At 39.8% G+C, this 23,887-nt stretch overlaps 1 protein-coding gene and 1 pseudogene across 3 annotated transcripts in view; both read left to right on the top strand.

Moving 5' to 3' along the window:
• Window positions 1-23,887, top strand: part of KIFAP3 (kinesin associated protein 3) — a 145,586-nt gene that overhangs the window by 9,048 nt on the left and 112,651 nt on the right. For all 3 annotated transcript variants that reach the window (XM_039484253.1, XM_039484252.1, XM_039484254.1), the window contains exons 2-10: window positions 4,760-4,891; window positions 6,502-6,656; window positions 9,803-9,858; window positions 10,340-10,481; window positions 11,258-11,357; window positions 12,363-12,487; window positions 12,964-13,062; window positions 14,717-14,895; window positions 17,661-17,823. In XM_039484253.1, coding sequence (XP_039340187.1) covers window positions 4,760-4,891; window positions 6,502-6,656; window positions 9,803-9,858; window positions 10,340-10,481; window positions 11,258-11,357; window positions 12,363-12,487; window positions 12,964-13,062; window positions 14,717-14,895; window positions 17,661-17,823 — 1,151 coding nt within the window. The remainder of the gene's footprint in view (window positions 1-4,759; window positions 4,892-6,501; window positions 6,657-9,802; window positions 9,859-10,339; window positions 10,482-11,257; window positions 11,358-12,362; window positions 12,488-12,963; window positions 13,063-14,716; window positions 14,896-17,660; window positions 17,824-23,887) is intronic.
• LOC120371201 lies at window positions 10,593-10,684 on the top strand (annotated as a pseudogene).

Consider the following 23,887-nt stretch of genomic DNA (forward strand, 5'->3'; position numbering starts at 1 on the left):
AGTGTAGACAAGGCCTAAGACAGTGGTCCCCAACCTTTCAGTGTGGCGGGCGCCGGATGACTAGCTGTTGAGGAGCGCAGCTGCTGGACAAGCAGTAACACCAAGAAGCATTGCTGCCAAAATGCCACCGAGAAGCAGCGTCATCAAGAGGCGTCGCCGCCAAAATGCTGCTGAGAAGCAGCGGCTTTTTGGCAGCGATGCTTCTTGATGTTGCCACTTCTCGGCGGCATTTCGGGCGCTCCCTTGTCAGTAGGCGGGTGCACATAGATGCCCCCGCAGGCGCCGTGGTGGGGACCACTGGCCTAAGACATGTCTTATCTTGGAAGGATCTGTGGGAAAGGATTCCTTTAGAGAGAGATGAGTAACTGCTAATTGTTAATGGCATCAGTCTCTGGGGGAGCTGAGGATGAGGAATGCAGACTTTCAAAACACGGGCATATTTAGAAAATTAAACGCCTTTTCGGATCCTCTAACTTCTATATGAGGCCTATTTTTCTGATTCCATGATTGATCTGTGATGGGTTGGATCACAGAAACCCCGCTGGGAGCTGCCAGCTGATGTGCCAAGACTACCTCTGCTTCTGTTTTCCCTGCCAGCTCAGGACTCCAACACCCTGTCTTGCTGAGCCAGACACTCCTGTCTGCTCCAACAAAGACCCAGGGTCTGAATTACTTGCCTCAAAGCTGCAGGTTTACCTGAAAGCAGCTCACGGAAGTGTGCTTGTCTTTAGCACTCAAATGCCCAACTCCCAATGGGGTTTAAACCCAAATAAATCCATTTTACCCTGTAAAAAGCTTATGCAGGGTAAACTCATAAATTGTTCACCCTCTATAACACCGATAGAGAGAGATGCACAGTTGTTTGCTCCCCCAGGTATTAATATACTCTGAGTTAATTAATAAGTAAAAAGTGAGGGTGGATTTGATTTAACTCAAATTGATTTAAATCACTAGTCAGGAAGACTCGATTTGATCATGGATTTCAACATAAAAGTGCATTCTTGTTGGTTATTATAACCTTAATACATATTCTTCACAACTCAGAGATAGATATAGGTTTCATTTTTAGAAGGGACACACTATACATTTTTTAAGTGATTTATTTTGAAAACTTTTCAGATGAGTTTTACAGCTATATCAGAAAATGAATGATTGTTTGGTCATTTCATTTACCAAAGGTAATTGAAGGAGATAGTTCACCTCCCAGTGGCTTCATAAATATCTCCAATTCAACAGGTTAATCATTAATATTTGGAGGATTTTCTTGCCATGCTGTATTAGGAGGAGAACATCACCAGACAGGCATTTCAATTGTTTTATTTAACTAAAACAACAACATTATGTATTCTGGATTTTTTTTCTTCAACAGCAAACATATAATATTTTAACAAAGCAAGCCTTTGAATTTTTGAAGTTAGTTAAATATTCAAGTTTTTTAAAGTCAGGATTGTTTTTGTTAAAAAAGTTTTTAAATAAAATAGTTAAATGAAATTTAAAAAACAAAAATTAAATCAAATATGTCAGCCAGGTCAACATGAGAAACTTAAAATATTGGCTTCTGCAGCTAACTCGGTTGTCTGCACCTTCATTTTCCTCTTTGTTCATAATCTGGAAAAAAAAAACAAGCTTTCCTGTTTTTTCAGGTCTCAAACGATTTCTCAATTTGGAATGAATTAGTCCAAAGGACGACAATATTCTTTCTACATTGGCAGAAGAAGCTACTGCTTTTAAAAGTGAGATTATCACTTCAACAGTGCTTGAATTCAAGTGCTTAAGTGACTTCTACTAGTTCACTGGTGTAACTTTCTTTAAAACATCATCAGCAAACATATATTTCTTGAATGGTTCACCCTTAGCTCTGAAGTTTATTATAGTTGGAATTATGGAGGGTTGATTGCTGGATGTCCATGTCATAGCCAACTGCTCTTCTAAGGTTTGACCCTGGTACCGAGTATTGAGAATATTTGCAAGAAGATGAGCTGGAGAGAGTACTTGTCCCATTCGTGTTTTTAATGCTTGTAATTTAACTCTGCCACTGCATATTTCTCTTTTTAAGATCTCACTCAGTTCCTTCCAAATTTCAACGGCGTCAGCAATAAAACCTATTTAAATAAAATAAAATACATAGCTTTTATTTTATTTAAATAGGTTATTTCCTGCATTTTATTCAAGGCTACAGAAGTAGGCTTCAGGGTAATCAGCATGTGTTCAACATTTCTCTTAAACCCAATGTTGAGAACTTTGGATGTGACAGTGCTGTCTGTTTGTTCACAGTTTTGTTCACAAACTGGCATCAGATTAGGCCAGTTCTTGATGTAGTGCTCAAAACAGTCCACTAGTGAGTTCCATCGCATGTCTTGTAGGAAAGTTAGCTTGGTTCCTCCAACGTTTTTCAAAGCAGTTGCTGCAAAGTGGTTGTTACGGAAGTATTTTGTAATTTCAACAACATTAGCCTTTATTTCCGGAACACTGAAGTCTTTGGCTAGGAGGTGCATCAAATGAGCACTGCAACTGTATGTTATTAACTTGGGACTCTCTTCATTCTCTTCTAAATAATTTCTTCTCGTCTTGGATACATTTGCAGCATTGTCTGTGACCAAGCTGCATACTAGACTTTTGAATTTTTTTTCACAGTTTGTTATAGCTTTTACTGCTACTTCTTGTAAGTATTCTGCTGTGTGTGCATTTCCTGGTATATCAATTGTTTCTGTAAGGGAAGACATTCCCTTCTTCTGTTGTCACATAAGCACGTACATCAGGATCATTGTGGACATTGCTCTACCCATTAAGACTCAGGTTAACAATTTTACCTTCTAGACCTTTTGCACACTGCTCAATTTCTCTTCATACACTTTATCCAGCAATTTGCCTGCGACATCTGCTTTGTTGGGTGGACTTTATACTGGTCTTAATGACTGAACCATGTTAATGAAGTGTGGGTTCTCAATCATACAGTAAGGAGCATTTGTTGCATAAACAAACTGGGCACTTTTTCCGTCAATTACCTCTTTTTGTAATCTGCTGGTTCTCATCACAAACTTATCTATGGTTTTTTCTGGATGATGAAGATTTTTTTTCTATTCGCTATAGCTGATATACTGTGGCTATGTGATATACATGATGTGACTGAAACACTATCATTGGCATATAACTCTGAAACTATAGAAAATGATGGTGATCTTGAAGGTGGATAGTCTTCAGAATCCTGTATGTTGAGGATGGATTCTCCTCAACAAAATAAGTTAATGTAGTTATTTAATTATTATTACCACGCTGCTCATTTAGTATTACTCATTGCATTCATTGACACTCAGTACTACTTTAAAGGTGAAATTGTAAAAGGGAGATCTGCCTATTTCAGCTATTTCATTTTAGATGCAGTTGTGATAAAAAAAATAGTACCATAGAGTAATAACTATATTTTTTGCTCAAACATGAGAATTCAAGAATAGTCCAAAAGGAAGACAGGCAGTCTTTAAGAAAGAAATATGAAATAAAAAACTTTACCAACCTGAAGATCCTGCATGTTCAGACATGTTCCTTTCGTCGTCTTCAACGCAGTTTCCTCCTGAGAAGAAACATTTCTCATGATGTTGTTTCATTTGGGCAACCAGGCCTTGCATTTCTTTGTTGCACTGTTTGAATTTTGCACGAATGTCTGTCTTACCCACAGGTAGAGGAACTTCATTAAATATTCCCAAACTGAGTCTCTCTTACGGCCTGCTGCCATTATAAGTTTTCCCTTCTAGTGAGAGAATGGTATGGTAGATCTCAAATCTATGAAGGCTACACTCAGAAAGACCTCAAGACTTCTGGAGTATGCTGCTCAAACAGTTTCACTTTTGTTTCTGTTGCCTCTCCCTCCCTTCTCACATTTATCTCCAGACTTCTTCTCATTGTCCAGATCTATTCCGCCCCCAACAATCTTCTATTCATTGAACTTTTTGAAATGTTGCACTTTTAGAGAGAGGTAAGGGATTGACTCTGTGTACACAAATTTGCAGAGGGATAATAGGGTTGAGGTCTATTATTTCTCACCTCTATATATTATGTATTTATTTAAAAACATTTTTGCTGTTAACAAGCATGTTATCTTTGGAGTCACAAATCAACAGTTTGAAAACTACAAAACTAAACATATCTGATGGTATCTTCTAGACTGAGCACCGAGTCCCATTGGGTAGACAGAAGATTAACCTAAATAATCTATACAGAAGCCCCTGGAACCCCATAAGATTGGGTCCCTAATCCATGAACTATTGGAACTCATTTACAAAACTTTTCTTAATGATTAAAAGACTATATTGTCTCACACTATAGAATTAGAATTTATAATCCCTATTCCAAAATGAGATCTCTTTGAGCTATAATATATCTTAATTAAAACTATCTTTAGATAGGATTTTTCCTCAAAAAGCATTTTATCAGAAAAATCCGATTTAAATAAAATCAGATTATTTTGTATTTATTTATTTTTAAAAAAAAAATCATTGATTTTTATCCACCCTGGCACATACTAGAGCCGATAGACATAGAGGTGCCTCTTGTGCTAAGATTCCTATGTAAATTGAAGGCATGTGGGAGAGGCCATGTGCTAATACAAAGAGGACCAAGGCTGGGTTTATGCTATATAGGTAGAATCTGTCTCAGTAATACAAACTACTTGATCAGAGATGTCCAATTCGCATTGACCTGTTTTCCCAGTTATTTCTTGGGCTTCTCATTTAGTCAGTGATGAATTTGTTTTTCTGCCTTGTAGGAAGGTGAAAGGAGGTAACATAGATGTACACCCTTCCGAAAAGGCCCTTATTGTTCATTATGAAGTGGAAGCAACCATTCTTGGAGAAATGGGGGACCCCATGTTGGGGGAGCGAAAGGAGTGTCAAAAAATGTAAGTTTTTTGGGGTTATTTCTTTAAGTTAAAATGTCCTGGAATTCTAGGCTATGGGTTCTTAAAATTAGTGTTCTGTTATATTACTTCCTTTGTTACTGAAACTTTTTCAAACTTCAGAACATTTTATTTAATTAGTATTAAGTCTGGGAATAGCATATATGCATAGTTGTTTGCAGTGGTGTTGTAGCATATATTCATTGTAATATTAAATTTTAGTTCTTAAATAGTGTTTTCCATCTGTACTTATATAGAGTTTTCCATCTCAAGGTACTTTGTAAAGGAAAATAATTATCATTCTCCCCATCTTACCTATGGGGAAGCTGAGGCATAGAGAAGTGAAGTTACTTTCTCGTGGTCACACAGTGGTCAGTGGCATAGCTTGAGATAAAACCCAGATCTTCTGAAGCCTACTCTGGTTCTCTATCCATAGGGATACACAGCCTCCCTTATTTGGAGTATGTGTATGTCCAGTTGATGTTAGCAATTTCATTATGTTATCTGCATTTTCTTTATACAGGGTACAGTTGTTGTGCCCTCTGTAGTTAAGGTTGCCTAAGCATTTCTGTTGTGAAAGGCCCTTTTCCAGTAACTTCCTCAGACTTTCACCTGGAAGGTGAAACTTTCCAGGTCTGCTTTTTGCTTGAGGGTGAATTTTTTGTTGTTGTTGTTGAAAAATCAAGCATATGTGTCTGAGTGCAGGGGTTCTTTTTTAAGAATAAGGAACAGGGAAAAAATAACCATTTCCATTGTATAAGAAAATATTACTGTTGTAGATTTTTTTGAACACACTAAAAATGTTTGTCTGGTTTGCAGTGAATCCAGGCTATTCCATCTAGGACTCAACAGAAATCCTTTTATTCCACCTCCTGGTCTGTGCTTACAGATATCTGCTCTTGCTTACTCTCTTGTCACTGGTATGATCTGTGATTTTTGAGTCCTTTATGTCAAAGCAGACTTCTCTCTATGGCTGTCCTAATGCAGTGTGAGGAAGCTGCACAATCAATACTGACAGCAGATTTTATTTCTGAAAGGTATTTTTCTCTGTTATACTCTGGGAGTTTCATATTAATAAAGCAGCAAAGAGTCCTGTGGCACCTTATAGACTAACAGACTCATCCAACGAAGTGGGTATTCATCCACGAAAGCTCATGCTCCAAAACGTCTGTTAGTCTATAAGGTGCCACAGGACTCTTTGCTGCTTTTACAGATCCAGACTAACACGGCTACCCCTCTGATATTAATAAAGGAAAGTTAGCTTTAGATAACTTTTTTGGAAATAGACCACTGACTCCTTATTTGCTGCTGTGTCTTGACTAGATAGGAGGCATTTGCTAATGCAGCCATCTCTAAAGCTGCTGTTTGACCAGCTGGTGAGAAATGGTCCTACCCTGTTAAGTCCATTTGACAGACAGTTGCTTGCTATTCTGAACTCCAGGGTGCCACTGCCTTCTGATCTCAGCTGTTCCAAACTGTAGCATGAGCATCAGATGTCTGTAGATCATCTCTGCCTTGACAAACTCATGACTATATACGTTTAAATTGAAGCGTTGAAGATGCAAAAATTTTATATCAACTGAGGAGAAAACGATCTGACCTGTGTCTTGCAGTATTCGGCTGAAGAGTCTTAATGCAAACACAGACGTTGCTTCCCTGGCTCGAAAGGTGGTGGAGGAATGCAAGCTCATTCACCCCTCCAAGCTAGCGGAAGTGGAGCAGCTGCTGTACTACCTGCAGAACCGCAGAGATTCCTCTTCCGGGAAAGGTAAGCAATAGAGAGAACAGGGGGAATAGGGAGCTGGAATGTAGCAGCTACAGCGATACTCTGTATTTTGGGGTTTCTAATTCAAATGCTACTTTCCCTGATGCTCAGAAACCTGAAGAAAGAAGGGGAGTGTGTGTTTTGTGCTGTACATGGAAGAATTGACAGAATCTTGTGGGGGAAAAAGTTGTCATTTTGATGATCAAAGTACATTTTGAATTTTGATTAGTCAAACTTAATATTGATGTTTCTCTTTCAATTTTTGTGTCTCGATTAAAGTTTTCTGTTCTAAATGGTGAAATGATTATTTCAGATAGTGTTACAAAGATGACGATGGAATTATTTCCATGAAAATTACAACCTCTTCTCTTTTCTGTTACAACCAGTTAATAGGATAGATGCTTTCTAATGTCTTTATCTGGAAGCTATGGTTCAATGCCTGTTAAATTGCACAGACAACAGGTTCTTTATAGTGCCAGAAGTCCTCACTTTGTCTGCTGACAGGGCTGTACTATTACACCCTAGCTTTATTTAAGCCTCTGTTTAACACCCGGTTCAGCAGCCTTCAGTGCTGAGGCACTTCGAGATTTAATAATGTTAAAAGAATTCTAGCATTTTCAGCTTTGTCTCTGGGTAAGACACATAGAAGGCAAAAATCCTGGAGAAATTTCCACACAAGTCCTGGATTCAAAGCAGTTAATTCTTAGGGGTTTGCAGGCATACATCTACCAACCCATGTTCTGGAATAGAAGGTATAAAAGTTTCCAATCCACAACAATCTCCTGTGTGACTGCAAACCTAGATTTTTTGTTATATAGGCACAAATATAGGTTAGGTTTTCTTAACTCTTTTCTGCTGTGTTCTTTTGTGGCCACTTCTTAGTAGAATGCATAGTTCTTAGTGCAAAAGCAAAAATACTGGGCTAGTGCTAGTTCATAATTGTTTCTTTCTTTCTGTCTAAAGAAGACCTGAAATTACATTATTTTTTAAATGGTACCTTTCTGCCTGTTGTATATATTAGAAATGTAGATCTTATCTACTGGAAAATTCTGTAGGTGGGTGACCTGAGAATTGGTACTTTATGACATTATGGATTCAAAGGAAGCAAAACCTGATTAATTGAGAGCAGAGTTGATTTTTTGTTCAGATGGTTTAAAACTCTTTTTTTTCCTGTTGGTCCTATTACTAGGCATTTGAGCTAAATGCCTCATAAACAATAGGAAGAAAGGTTTCAGAGTAGCAGCCGTGTTAATCTGTATCTGCAAAAAGAACAGGAGTACTTGTGGCACCTTAGAGACCAACAAATAGGAAGAAAAGGTTTTTTTGGATAAATATTCAATACCCCATCTCTTCAACTAAGGCTTGTGAGAATGCCCCGTCCTTTTCTCTGGCTCCTCCAGTAGAGAATGGCAGCAAAAAACCAGCCACTTGACATTAGATATGATATGCTATTATTAAGACCCTACCAAATTCACGGCCACAAAAAAATGTCATGGGCCATGAAATCCGGTCTCTTGTGTGCTTTTACCCATACTATACAGATTTCACAGGGGAGACCAGAGTTTCTCAAATTGGGGGTCCTGACCCAAAAGGGAGTTGCAGGGGGTTGCAGTATTGCCGCCTTTACTTGTGCATTGCCGTCAGAGCTGGGGTGGCCAGAGAGCAGCAACTGCTGGCCAGGTGCCCAGCTCTGAAGGCAGTGCCTCACCAGCAGCAGCACAGAAGTAAGGGTGGCAATACCATACCATGCCATCCTTACTTCCGTGCTGCTGCTGGTGGCAGCTCTGCCTTCAGTGGTGCAGAAGTAAGGGTAGCAGTACCACAACTCCCCTCCATAATAACCTTTGACCCCGCCCCCCTCCACAACTCCTTTTTGAGTCAGGATCCTTATAATTACAACACTGTGAAATTTCAGATTTAAATAGCTGAAACCATGAAATTGACCAAAATGACTCATGAATTTGATAGGGCCCTAGCTATGATTTAAAAAACAAACAAACAAACAAGTAGCAAACTTTTCTTGAAACAAACCAACTCCCCAAAAAAAAAAACCCAAACCTTTCAGCCCTTTGTCATAAAGAAGCAGAACAGGCCCATGTCCAATGTTTTACCATTTGTCAGTTACCTGTAATGTTTGTTTGGATGCTTTTTTTGTGTGTAGAATTTTGGACTTGTCCACAGAGACTCTTGCCATACCACAGCATGAGCCAGAACACAGGGTTTAAAAAGTGCTCTTCTTGCTCCACAGAGATGTCTTTTTTGGACCAATATGTTGCATGCTTGAGAGCTGGTCACGCCATAAAAGGGTGCAACATCCTTTATACCCAGGCCTTGATGAGAACGAAGCCATAGCCGCAAGGCCTTCCCCAGAGAAAGTCAGAAACTTACTATATCTGTATATCACAAACTTTTCTTGTCAGCAACAAAAATCCAGGAATGCTTTACTTTTAACTGTTTTGTCACTTCCACTCTTTATCATCATGCACACTTCAAAGGAAATGCTGAATCAAGGCCTACTTTACAAAGTCCTGATTAGACAAGTAGCCTACTGAAAGCAGTTGTTTTCCACCCTTGTGGTGTATATACCAACAGAAAGTATATACATCACTGTAAGTCTGACCTAAGCTTTGTAGTGGCCCTTTGCACAGAGGAAAATTGTATTCTGAAGGTCCAATCCTACATTATAGTGAGGGTATCCATGATTTTGTAATCGTGGGATGATACTCTGTTCCAAGGCGCATATGTATATATATGTGTGTGTGTGTGTGTATAATATATATATATATATATAAATAAAAAGGGGCTTAACTCTGAATTTTCAGTTCTTACGCAGATAAAAATGTTAGGCTTCTAAAGATGGATTCATTTAAAAAAAACCCTCAAACTTAAAAAAAAAAAAAAACTTGCAATACATTATTCTGAGTGTCAGAAAGTCATGGCAAAATTATCTCCTTGGCTACTTCTTGCTCTGGCTACAATGCAAAAACAACGCTTGAGCTTTGTTATATACTTAGATTGTAAGCTCTTTGGGGTGGAGATCTTCTTTTTGTTCTATGTTTGGGGCTCTTAGATACTATGATAATACTGAATATGCTATCGTCAATGAATATGCACAACATTAATTAGAACCATGTCTTTTATCACTATAGAAAAGAAAGAGAAATCTAGTAAACCGAAAGATCCACCACCTTTTGAAGGAATGGAGGTAGGAATCTAAGCTAGAATTTAAAGGAAGCTAAATACGAATACCTTTACTCTTACAGAACTATTTTATATTAAAAGGAAAAAATATAGATGCAAATCAGATGACTAAAATATTGAGGAATTTTTAATTGAGTTAAAAATATTAAATAATAAAATAAAAGTCCTCTCCATAAGTGGTAAAATTCTTGCACATTTGTCTTTGGGTTATATACTTAGAGGGTCATGAGTGAGATTCTGGAACATGGGGCTAGACAAGACAAAGCTGCTACTTAGTGTCAATTGTTTTTGTAATGAAATATTGTGTGTTCTGTGCAGTCAGTAGCAATGGTTCTGTACATGGTGTTTGGTTTTTGTTGTTTACATCTTAAGACTTAGCTACGCACTCTTTTCTGCTTTGCCGCAAAGTAACATCATTTTTGTTGCATGTTGAGCAGGTTCCTTTTTCTCTGTGTCAAAGCCCTTTGTGTCTTTGATACTTTCAGATTGATGAAGTAGCCAGTATCAATGACATGGATGAGTACATTGAGTTACTATATGAGGATATTCCTGATAAGGTGCGTGGCTCTGCCCTTATCTTACAACTCGCCAGGAACCCTGATAATTTGGAAGAATTGCTGCTCAATGGTAACTTACAAATCCTCTCATAAAGTTACGTTGTTTTTTTCCATCTCTGTGGAGCAATTTCTCCGCTCAGAGAGACTCCCACGTCTTTCTTTTGGGACAGGATGGGGTTCTATCACTTCTCGGCTCTGTGAGCTAAGATCAAGCTTAGTATCTGTTCTTATTAGTTTGCTCTTAGAGCAAAATAGGGCCAGTGCACAACATTTACTGTTTATATCTCAACAGTGCTGTAGCACCCAAAATGTGCTCGGTGCTGTGTATGTGGGGGGGTGGAGGAGAATAGAGAGAGAATTATAGAGGAAGGCATTCCTTGCCCCAAAAATCTTACCCTCTGTAAAGACACCCATTATATAAGCAAGGTCCGAGTTAAGGGTTCATCGTGATGTTAGGTTGATGCCCTTTTTCCCTTTCTTTTCCTTTGTCCCCTCTCCAGAAATCCCTTCTCTCCACTGGCGCATCAGCCAAACTGTTTCACCATTGATGCCCCAGTGTGTCCTCTCCAACTGGCCCACCCCCATGTCATAAAATAGGATTAGTCTGAGAGACTGATGCAAAAAACAGTAGGCAGTCAAATGGTGGCCATGTTAATGAAAGTATCTGAAGGCTGAGGTCACTCTGGTGGCAGGGGCCTACATGGCCTCACCTGCTCCTTGGACTAATTGTCAGATCCTGCTGCCTGAAAGAAAGCAGTGAAAAGTGTGTTTAATCTGTTTAGCTCAAGCAGGTCAGAGAGAAAGAGGCACTACAGCCATTCATCTAAATCTTGTTTGTTTTTTTAGAAACTGCCCTGGGTGCATTAGCCAGAGTGCTGAGAGAAGACTGGAAACAAAGTGTGGAACTTGCTACTAATATTATTTATATTTTCTTTTGCTTTTCAAGGTAAGTGCAAGAGGAGCTTGCTCTATCAGTTGCCTTGAGTTTTTAGTTATTTTCTGTGCTAGTATAGTTTGGGATTGCATCTTAAAGCACTGTTACTGAGAAATAGCACTACATATGGGGAAACTGAGGCATAGAAAGTAAACCCACTGGGACATGAGCCTCAGCAGAGCCAGGATCACAGAACCCATGGTTTTTGAGTTCCAGCCCTGTCCCCTATCCCACTGGACTCTTTGGTGTCTTCCTTATCTCCCACATAACTCCCCCATCAATGAAAACAGTATTCAAAACTCAAGTATTCAATTGAAATGTGAAATGTCCAATTGTTAGTAATGTTACAGCTTCACTACATATAGAATATTGGTGAAAAAGAAGTTATCACATAGGTGGATTGTTACCTTCCCTCCCCCCCCACGACTTCCCCCCTCCTTTTCTTTTTTGTGAGGGTGTCCTGGCTGAACCATTTTATAACATACAATCTAGAGCTGGCTGGAAAATGGAATTTTCATTCCAAGAGAAATTCTGACTTATCAGATTTTGTGTGTGTGTGTTCCAGAGCCAAACAAAAAAAATCAAAATTTCCTGTGGATGAAAATTTCAAAAAATTTTGGTTCACATCCACCAAATCATTTAATTTAGATAGTATCATTTCGTTTTGACTTAGACATTTTGTTTTTTAGACATATTAAAATATGAACTATTAAAAATTAAACAAAATAAATTGAAATGACAAGGTCAAAAAATGTTTTTTCTGTATCAAAATGAAACGAGTTGAATTGTTCCTATCAAAAGTTTCATCAAAATTGACACGTTCTCACAAAATGCTTCTAGTTTGACAAAATGGCATTTTCGGATAGAAAATTGTTTCACTGAATTTTTTTTCGACTAGCTCTAATGAAAACCAGTCAGGTTGTGCAATTCTATGAGATCTTACTACCCCAGTTTTGAACGCAGATTCTTGGCTTTATTTCTCTCATACACTGCATATCTTTTTCTTTTTTTAAATAGTTTTTCTCAGTTTCATGGACTAATCACACACTACAAAATTGGAGCTCTATGTATGAACATCATAGATCACGAGCTGAAGAGACATGAGCTCTGGCAGGAGGAACTCACCAAGAAGAAGAAAGCTGATATCCTCTCTCTGTGCCTGGGCAACTTTTAGCTTTTCTGATTCCTAGTGGTTGAAACAAACTATATGTGCAGTAACTCATGTCAATACAGAAGATGAGTAAGAGAGCACAAAATCTAGTTGCAGGACTAGAACAGATGAAAACCAAAAGTGAAAAATTTGGGTTGGAGAAGGGATTGTTTTTTGTTCTTAAAAATGATTTTAACCTAAGTGTTTTAATTTACCAGGAGTATGGCTTATATGGGACATTTTTACTACTAGCAGAATCCTTAACACCATTAATTCCTAAGCCTATTCATAGGGTGGACCACATTTTAATAGAAACATTGTCCCATGGGCATCTTATTCATTATTACACAGACCATGTAGTCCTGGCTGGTGATCAAATAATATCTGTGATTGATATTTGTCCCCATTCTGTAATTTCCGTGTGTCTTTTGCTCTATTACTATACAATCCTTAACTCCAGTTATTTACTTGATGAAGATCCTGAGAATCAAACCCTGAAAAAGGATTATGAGAAAACCTATAAAAAGTACCAGGGGCTGGTTGTCAAGCAGGAACAGCTGCTGCGAGGTATGAACTCCTAAAACATAAGCAACAGGCAAGGAGATCCTTGTCACAGCATGAAGGGCCAGGACTTGCTGAGAACTTTTAACTAGTGTGGAGGATGTTTACTAACAAGTTAGAAAAATAAAAATAGTCTTAATCTGCATACTTTGGCAGTGTTTTACACATTATTTAAGTAATCGGCCAGTCTCAAAGAGAGAACTTTGGTATGTGTTTGCCAGAACACTGCATACTACTGGTGACATTGCTCCCGCCATTGAATAGTGCTGAAGTCTTGCAAGGACCAGATCATCAGCTGGTGCAAACTATTATAGCTCCACTGAAATCCACAAAGATGCCTATTTGTACAATCTGCAGATTTAGTACTTGAATATGTATATAAAGCAAATTGTATTTCTTTTCCATGCTAGTTATTCCTTTTGAGTTATCTCTTCAGAACACGCTAGATGGTTTCTAGCCCAGTTCTACCACTACAAGGAGTATCAAGGGGCCCCTTTGTTGGTATTCTCAGTACAGAAGCCTACCATCAAATGAGCCGGGGAGACTGACAAGCTTCTCACCTGTGTGCATAATTCATTTATTAGGGATTGAGGATCACTGGCAGGGAGCGTTGTCAAGGTGCCTGCATTGCTGCTGTACTATGTCTGTTCTGTGCATGGAATAGTTCTTTTTCTATGATACTCAGTCTAGTGCTTTACACCTGCACTAAGTTCACTTGTAAAAGGTGAAGTAATGATTTTTTAAAATGAGGTCTTTGTAATAATCTTACATTTTCATCATTTTAAAAATGAAGCTCTGCAGCGATCAGGGAAAAACTATGCTTACAGTACTCTAATCAGGAAGTGCGAGTGCTGACGCAGTGTGTGTCCATGTAGCAGCCAGAAAACATGTTGAGGTCTGGCAGGCAGATGCAGATCTGCAAAAGAATTGTGAGAAAGATAAATGAAGAAAACACTGTCAAATTTTAAAAAATTGCGTATTTCCAGAAACTTCTTAGCTTTTATTAGCAACATAGATAATTATTAAAACTGGAATAACTGCAAAAATGTAGGGCCTGATTCTCCACTGCTTTGCACCTTGTGTAGTTATTTACACCTGTCTAAAGTGATCAGAATGGTAACACTCTACTCCTACTGTGCTTATGTGTAAGGGTCCACACAAGGTGCAAAGCAGTGGAGTATTAGGCCCCTATTTTTATTTTCAGCATTAATGCTGTTCTTTGTTTTGTCTTATTTTTCTTAGCTTGGACAATAAAAATAGCATAACCAACTAGTATTCAACAGTTTCTAGTTAATTTAACTTCAAATGCATTTTGCATTCTGCTGAAATTTTTGGACTGCAGTCACTGCAGGGGAATGTTTTATTTTTTTAATAGTTTCCCTGGAATTAAAAAAAAAAAAAAAAAAAAAGGTTGCTTATGGTCATAGGTTTTATAAAACTATATTTTCAAAACCTATATAAAATAATGGATTCTAATTTTAATTTTCTTTTCTAAATGGGGATCAAAAGCATTAAACTTTGGCCTTGCTTAAAATCAGTGGGGTACAGTCAGTGCTGAACACTTTTGAAAATCCCACCCTAAACATTGTAAACAGTGTAGCTGTAGATTGACATAGTCCCAGTATCTTTGACCTATTGGTATGATTGGTTTTGATGTTAGTTGCTCTTTATCTGCTGCTGAACCTCGCTGAGGACACACGCACAGAGCTGAAGATGAGGAACAAGAACATTGTCCACATGCTAGTGAAAGCACTGGACCGAGAGAACTTTGAGCTGCTTATTCTGGTGGTGTCTTTCCTGAAGAAACTTAGCATTTTTATGGAGAACAAAAATGACATGGTAGGTCTTGTAGCAATCTACAGAAATGCTATGGCGGTTGTTCATTGGGTCAGAGAGGGTTAGGGATTCCAATGAAAGTGAAATAAACCTCCTGCATCCCACCCCCTTTTAAAATAATTGTAGCCCTGATTTTAGTACTATGAAGAGACTACAGTAAATGTAATGCAAGCCCCAGGAGAGACTGCTATAGAAAACTACATATAGAATCATGTAGGGAGCCAACCTCACCATAGCAAAATTACATGTAAATATGATGGCGAAGAGAGGAATTGCAAAGATTGGTATAAGCATCCAAAAGTCTGGGTATTTATCCAAACATCTGGAGGTCCCCAAAACCAGCCTGCAACCAGACCCTCTTTTTGACATTCATCTCTAACTCTTGTTGTCTCAGGGAAGGAGATCTGGTTACACTTTAGCAGACTGCTAGACTGGGCTATTGCCTTCCCAAGCCAGCAGGATCTTCCATACTGTAGTAGAATGCAACCCAGAAGTGCTTCATGTTGCTACTGTTGGCTCCTAATGCAGGGACTTTCTCCATAAGTGGGTGGTAAGACGTTTCATGTCCTTGGGAAAATGGGACACTAGGATTTTTCTGATTTAGCTCTAAGAGAGCCGACAAATGCAGCCACTCCCTCATTCGCTGAATCCCTTTGTGGTTTTGGCAAGTCTCTTTACCAGTTTACATCAGTTCACCGATCTGTTGAATGGGGATAATGATCCTTACCTACCTACCAATCTCAAAGGGAAATCATGACCCTTAATGATTGCTTCTAATGCATTTTGGAATCTTGAGTTGAAAAGGTGTATATATAAATGCAGTAAAAAATGAGTTGAAAATTATAGACAGTTGGATCTTAGTGACTGTCGTGCTCTTGAGTATTTACATACAATTAGAAACAAGGGTATTTCCCTTATTCGTAAGACCCTGAAGAATGTATTTCTGGGAAATTTATTATGTTTCTTAGGTGAAGTCATGTGCTCTTGAGATCAATCTATAATCATGCACTGCCCTGAAGCACCTTACTAGTCTAATAAGGATTAGCTATCCCACCAGTTGATTGGCTGGCATACTTTCCACATTCCATTTGATTGTGTGGAGACAAACAAAACAAAATTAATGTTTATTTTATTGTGAACTTTTTGGACAGCCTTGAACATTTTTCAAATAGACCATACAGCTTATCTTGGCCATCTTCACATGCATTTTTTTCATAATACAGATAATACTTTAGGGGGGAAAAAAACTTTTCCCATACAGTGAGGAAGCTACTGATGAGGGAGATAGGATTCTGAAAGTTGTAGGTTTTCTCTCATTTTAGTTGTGTCTAAATAACCCTTGAAGACAAAATGAGCCAAGTTTAGCTGTTTCAGGTTTTATCTTGTTTTACTTAATTGGGCAAAACTACTAATGGTGTGATCATTTAATCTATCTAGGTGTTTGTATCATGTCTGTCATCTTGGCATCTGAGTGCCATCATTGCTAATTATGTTTACAGCAATGAGACGGAAATTGTTATTGGTCGATTTAGACTCAAAGAGATCTAGTGTAATATAAATAATTTGGATAATATAGCACATTTATGAAGATCACCAGCATGGTGCTAACAGTTTTCTTGCTGCTTTGAGTTCATTCTCTGCATATTTCTGACTGAAAAGTGGGCTACAGACACAATCCTAACGCATATGGAAGAGCGTAAAGGGTTCAAACTAACTTACATATGCTTATGGCCAGTAACAGCAGACAGATGTAGCTTGGAAGATGGTGAGAAAAACTTTCTGAAGACTTGTCAGTCAATGATCAGATGTCTTTTCTTGGGCTGGTAAGGAGAACATATCAGAAAATGATACTGCTGCTCTGTCCTTAGATTGTCCGGGGTCGGCAACCTTTCAGAAGTGGTGTGCCGAGTCTTCATTTATTCGCTCTAATTTAAGGTTTCGCGTGCCAGTAATACATTTTAATGTTTTTAGAAGGTCTCTTTCTAAAGGTCTATAATATAGAACTAAACTATTGTTGTATGTAAAGTAAATAAGGTTTTTAAAATGTTTAAGAAGCTTCATTTAAAATTAAATTAAAATGCAGAGCCCCCTGGACTGGTGGTCAGGACCCTGGCAGTGTGAGTGCCACTGAAAATCAGCTCGCTTGCCGCCTTTGGCACACGTGCCATAGGTTGCCTACCCCTGGATTATGTCCTGTAATCTTAGTGATACACCTATCAAGATCACTTCAATGCTTCTGTTAAATTAAAATACAGGGCAGCATGACATTACGAGAGTACATACCAAATCCTGCCTAGGAACTCACTCAAAAATGCAAGGAAAGGGCTCATACTCCTTGTGTAGCAATTTTCTCTCTCTCTCAGTTGGGTATCTATCTGACTTTCTAATGGAGATCACTCTAAGGTTATCTGTGTTTGATTTAGACCCCTGATCCTGCAAGTCACTCTGCAAGTGGATCCCTGCGCCAATCCCCATTGAGGTCTCCCCACACCTCCCCATTCATCTGATACTCCAAAGATGGCTGAGTCCATTAGCTTATTCTTCCTTTTAAAAAAATAATTAGCCAGAGACCAGTCCTAGAAAATTTTTAGCCACAAAGCCAAACTTTTGGAAGATGAAGCCACTTTGAATCAAGACGTTGTGGTAACTTTTAAGTATCGTCTTTGCTTTTGCTTTCATTTATCAGTATAATTTTAAAAATAGTTGCTAACAAAAGCGAAAGTTTGGGTAGGTTGTGGGCTTAGTGACTTCTCATGCTTCTCATACAGGTTGAAATGGATATTGTGGAAAAACTGGTGAAAATGGTACCATGTGAGCATGAAGACCTGCTGAATATCACCCTTCGACTTCTACTGAACCTCTCCTTTGACACGGGCCTGAGAAACAAGATGGTCCAAGTTGGGCTGCTTCCCAAACTTACTGCACTTCTAGGTATGTTTTCTTTTGTCCCTGTGCAGCCCTTCCAGCAGTGTTAGCATCGTTGTTATTATTGAGCTCTTGTCAGCCCCTTCCTATGGAAGGACAAGGTATCAACTTCCCTCAGAAAAGCAATTGTTAATTTCTTGATCAAGAAATCATCTGTTGCCACTGGCAATCCAGTTATTGTCCTGTCTCAAATCTTCTTTTTGGATGAAGATTATCAAGAAGATTGTAGTAAGTTACACACACATGAGTCCTAGTGTCTTTTTGACCCTAGTTAATTTGGTTGTATGCCTGGGTGTGGGATGGAGACTGCACTGCTAGGGTGGGATTGCTGACCACCTGATGAGGAACAAAGATTCTGGTGTTCATACTAATCCTGTTAGAGCAGTGGTTCCCAAACTGTGATGTGGGCTGGAGGAACATTCAGGGAGTGCAGCGGGGCCCAGGCTAGCCCCCCTGGGGGGCAGGGAGGGAGCATCACTCAGCTCTCCTCTGCCCCCAGCTGCAGCCTCAGGCTCCAGCCATCGCCCGGCACCAGCTGCAGCCCTGACTCCCAGCCGCAGCCCTGCCCCACGCCCCGGCGCCTGATCGCAGTTCCCAGCGGGGCTGCAGACAGGTTCCATTACAGGTAACGGGGGACATTCCAGAAAAAGTTTGGGGACCAAAGTGGTAGAGCTATCAGCCATTTTCTGGTACTGTTTACCTGAGCTAGTGCAGCTGACTTGCTTGTGGATCTTAGCAGGGTGGACTGAGTTGTTCTTGAGTGTTCCTTTCTTTTTTTTTTTTCTGAGTGATACCACAAGATAGTACTGGCCATGTCTTCTCTATTCTGAGGGCTGTCTCACGCAGTGTTCCACAAGGTTCAATCCAGGGGGAGTTAAGAATGTCGGGGTTGTAGTGTCTGAGGACACCCAGCTCTGTGTGTCAGTTTCTTATGGTGGTGTAGTTTAGATAGCTTTCCTGGTGTCTTAACATAGGGATGTGATCAGAGCTAGCTGCCTGAGAATCAACTGAGATAACACTGTCAATGCTGTATTATGGAGGAAATGGCCAGTTATATCAGAGCCTTTGGTGGATGGCTATGGCCACTGTTTGTTGCTAAGGCTTGTAACCTGGGAGTCTTGTTGGATTCCGGATAGCAGTGGTTTCCAAAAATGTGTTTTCTTGTCAGTAGCAAATAAGGTTATGTCCATTTCTTTTAGATGTGAATTTTCCTGCAGTTATGTCACTTGTAGGTTGGATTACCCCAGTACACACTATATGGAATTACACCTTAACACCACTTGGAAATTGCAACTAAGAGCAGAACGTGTTTGCCCACTTACTAAATGATATTTGCCACAGGGAACACTTTGATACCAGTTGATTTCCAGGTGATGTTTAAGGTAAAATTCCTGCTTGATGGAGTTTGGGTCCTGGCTGCTTGATGATGTTTCTCCATACAGATGGAAGATTCTCAGGGTATATAAGCCGAAGAGGAATTGGGGGGCGGGAATGTATGACAAACAAATGGAAAAATAAAAGGGTACATGGAGTAGCAATTGAACCTCAGGCTGTGCTGAAGGGGATGACAGTGGTTTATAGAATTGTATAAATGTAGGGCTGGAAGGCACCTCAAAGTTATCAAGTCCAGCCCCTGTGCTGAGGCAGAACCAAGCAAACCTAGACCATCCCTGACAGGTCTTTGTCCAAACTGTTCTTAGAAACCTCCAGTGATGGGGATTTTACAATCTCTCTTGGAAGCCTGTTCCATTGCTTAACTATCCTTATAGTTAGAAGGTTTTTCCTCCTATCTAATGTAAGTAAACCTCCCTTGTTGCAGATTATGCCCATTACTGCTTGTCCATGGAGAACAGCTGATCAGTCCTCTTTATAGCAGCCCTTAGCATGTTCAAGGACTGTTATCAGGTGCGCCCCCCCCCCCCCCGGTCGTCTTTTGTCAAGAGTAAATATGCCCATTTTTTTTAACCTTTTTCTCATGGGTCAGATTTTCTAAACCATGTAATGTTTTTATTGCTCTCCTCTGGACTGTCTCCCATTTGTCCATATCTTTCGTAAAGTATGCGCCCAGAATTGGACACAGTACTCCAGTGGAGGACTCACCAGTACTGAGTAGAGTGGGACAATTACCTCCCATGTCTTACATACGCCACTCTTGTTAATACACCCCAGAATGATGATAGTCTGGTTGCAGCTGCATGACATTGTTGACTCATGCTCAATTTGTGATCCACTGTGACCCTTAAATCCTTTTGAGCAGTACGACCACCTAGCCACTTATTTCCCATTTTGTAGTGGTGGATTTAAGTTTTTCCTTCCTAAGTGAAGTACTTGTCTTTATTGAATTTCATCTGTTTGAATTTAGGCCAATTCTCCAGTTTGTCAAGGTCATTTTGAATTCTAATCTTCTCCTCCAATGGTTTTGCAACCCTCCCAGCTTTGTGTCAAATGCAAATTTTATAAGCATACTCTCCAATTCATTATTCAAGTCATTAATGAAAATATTGAATACTACTGGACCCCTTTGGGACCCCAATAGATACTCTCCCAGCTTGATAGTGAGCCATTGATAACTACTCTTTGAGTACAGTCTTTCAACCAGATGTGCATCCACGTTCTAGTAATTTCATCTAAACCACATTTCCCTAGTTTTCATATGAGACTGTCATGTGGTATTGTGTCAAAAGCCTTACTAAAATTCAGATATATCATGTCTTCTGCTTTCCCCCATCACTAGACATCAAGTGTGGAATAATCTCCATGCAGCAATGATAAATTCAAATCTAGGCAAGGCTGGCTTTGCCCCCTTATCCTCAAGATAGATAGATTGTGTTCCATACATGTGCATTTTTAATATAAGACTTAAAAGCGAAGTTCTGTTATCTATATGTAAATAGTGCTGCCTGTGATTAGAGTTGGGTGGGGAATAGTATAGTTGTCCCAGACCATGTAAATTTGAGGTTTCAAAATTTTTCCTGCATATTGGGATGAAACAAGACCTTTCAAAATGTTTTGCAAAAAGAGGGAGACCCCAGTATAGACAATAGCCTGCCTGGTGGTTCAGGCACTCGCCTGGGATGTGGGAAACCTGAGTTCAAGTCCCTGGTCTGAATCAGGCAGCACAGGGATTTGAACTTGGGTCTCTCCCACATCTCAGGTGAGTTCTCTAACCACTGGGTTACTGGCTATTCTGCGGTTCTGTGTCTACGTGGAAAGTCCATCCTGGACTCGTGAAACCTTCCTGACAAAAGTTTTGTTAAAACTGACCCTGTCCTACAAAAACTTTTGGTTTTGATTAATTGACATTTTCTGACAAAACCATTCCACTGAAAACTTCCCAACCAGCTCTACCTGTGTTGTGTTTTGCACGTATGGAGGTTTGTCCAGCTGTCATTTCCCAGAATTTCCCCTCCAAACACTGCTGTGACGCATCCTGTGTACCATTTGGCTGCCACCCTCCACTCCAGAGGCTGCAGCAGTCCAGAGTTTCTGTACCTATAATTGAACTTGGCCTTGTGAATTGCTGAGCACCCTGCTTTCAATGAGAGTTTTGCTCTTGCATTACTAGGTCCATAATGCATATAGTGCTTTGGGAAGAAAGGGGCTTCCCAATATATTGTAACTGGAATGTACTGAATCCATGACAGCTGCTTTATTGGGATGTCTTCTAGGAAATGCACCTTGAACTGAATGCATGAGTTTTCTGCACCAGTTTACACTAGCACAGGATCTAACACTGTGATCCTTAATCCTGGCTGCGAATAATGTCAGTGATGATTAAAAATAATTTCTTCCAAACTTTTTTGCATGCAAACAGCGCTGGGGTGCTGCATTTCACACCATTCCTCTCTGGGCTGTAAAAAAAATCTTTGGGTGGGAGAGGGGAGTGCACAGCATTTGGGATCCCTTCTCTTTATGCTCAGTTCCAGATAAAGGGTGGGGGGCGGGGTTAATGGCATTTAGCGATAACTGGGATGAGGAAGGCTCTGAACAGAAAAGTCATTTTCTTTAGATCCAATGAAGTGCTGCAGGTTCAACTATTGGTATGTCTAGACTGTAGTCCAGGATGTGAATACAGCTCGAGTAGACATACCTAAGCTATCTTTAAATCAACCAACCCCACACGTAATTAGCCAGGGTTCTGAGTGGGCTTGTACAGCCTGTGCTGAAGCACACACTACTTCTGAACCTGAGCTAGCTTTAATCTAGCTAGCTCGGGTATTTCTGCACAAACTGCAATCACAGCCTGTGGTTTCGGTACAGATGAAACTTTAACTTGTAAGCTGGGCAGAGGCTGTGTTCTGTGTTTGAACAGTGCCTAGGTGCTACTGCAATACAAAAAATCTGTCATGATGCACAAAGCATTATTCAGAGATGTCACAACTCCTTAGGATAACCTGATGGAGCTGGAGCCCATGGCCATCACGTATCTACACCTCTACCCCGATATAACACAACCTGATATAACATGAATTTGGATATAACGCGGTAAAGCAGTGCTCCGGGGGGGCGGGGCTGCGCACTCCGGCGGATCAAAGCAAGTTCGATATAACACAGTAAGATTTTTTTTGGCTCCCGAGGACAGTTCTATTGAGGTAGAGGTGTACTTTTTAATGTTTGTATCTGGTGCAGTTTCCGGGGTTCAAAATATTATTCTTTTATATTTGGAAACCATAACCAAAATACTGTAGCCTACTTTCCCTACACCCTATGCCAGTTCCAGGCTTCAACAAGATTTACTAGGTGCAGTACCTGTAATAAATACATCACTTTGTACATCACAGCTGAGTGAAACCGGCCAACTGGGCTTCAGTATTAAATAAATTATTTTTAAGTGTCAAATACCCCTCTTATCCTGGTTACTAGGGCATTGAATTCATATTACTCAAGTAAATTCACTTTGGTTTACATTTGCAGTTCATGTTCAAGTGCTAATGTACCTCAGCAGCTGTTGACAAGTTAACCATACAGTTCCAAACACCACAGAGTCAAACTTGTCAGCTCATTAGGCTACTGCATTTTAACATTCATGCATATCATGCCTTTAGCAGTGGGTATGAAAGGAGAATATAAATTAAATACAATAGGCATTTAAGGAGGAAGTTGAGGTTGCAGATCCGTAATGGACAGGGATTGTGGGCACATATGTGGGGATTCGGACTCATGAGGTGGAGAAGTAGCATTTGACATTGTAGCATAGGAAGTCTGTAGGGTCCTTGGGTTTTTCCAGAGACATTAAGCAGCATGGGAGCAGGAGTGGAGGGATCTGAGGTTAGGCATGTCCCAAGGCTGGAAGTTGGTGGGATGGACTCTGCTGTGAGAGGCAGGCAGAAAGAGTGAAGGGATTCTACAACTGAGCTAATGGAGGGGACAGAGTGACAGACATTGAAGGAGAAGGATTATTCTTGGTGTTCTCCTCTCTCACCCAAGAGCCTCTTGGCTGATGCAAGGGAGATCAGGGATATGGATGATGGGAGGTTCTTTGCTCTTCTTCGGCCTCCATTTTTGAGTTATTCTCCCAATTCAGAGGGCCTGTGGCCAGCACTTTTTGAGAATCAGGTCTCTTTAAATTGTCTCAATTTGGGTACCCCAAATCACTAGTCACTTTTAAAAACCTAGGTCTGACCATACGTAAGTGGTTGGAATAAGCTGAAAAATTGGTGAATTATTGACAGAGTGTTGGAGTCACTGAGTTGCAGTACTTCATAAGCTATCCCTAGCCTCATCTTAGCAACTGGAATCCTTAAGTATTGTGCTAGGTGCAATTTAGGTAATACATTTCCTTCAAATTTTGACTTTGCAAGAGAGAATAAGGCACAGTCAGCAGTTATTTATAAGGTTTGTGTTGGAGAGTTGAAGTCTAAAGATCTCACCAGTGAGTGTACATCTTAAAAGAACTTAAGACCTTCAAGCATGCATCCATCTGGTGGGTTGTTTGAGAGGATATTTGTTTGGTGGGTGTACAGTTCCAATATAATAGTTTCCATGTTTCATGGGTACAATGATCTGATCAAGCCAAATTGGCTATAGGGGGTTTGTCTTGCAACTAGGTAACATAATCCTTTCTTGATCT

This window comes from Mauremys reevesii, linkage group 8 (assembly GCF_016161935.1).
Source record: "Mauremys reevesii isolate NIE-2019 linkage group 8, ASM1616193v1, whole genome shotgun sequence".
Classification (NCBI taxonomy): Eukaryota; Metazoa; Chordata; order Testudines; family Geoemydidae; genus Mauremys; species Mauremys reevesii.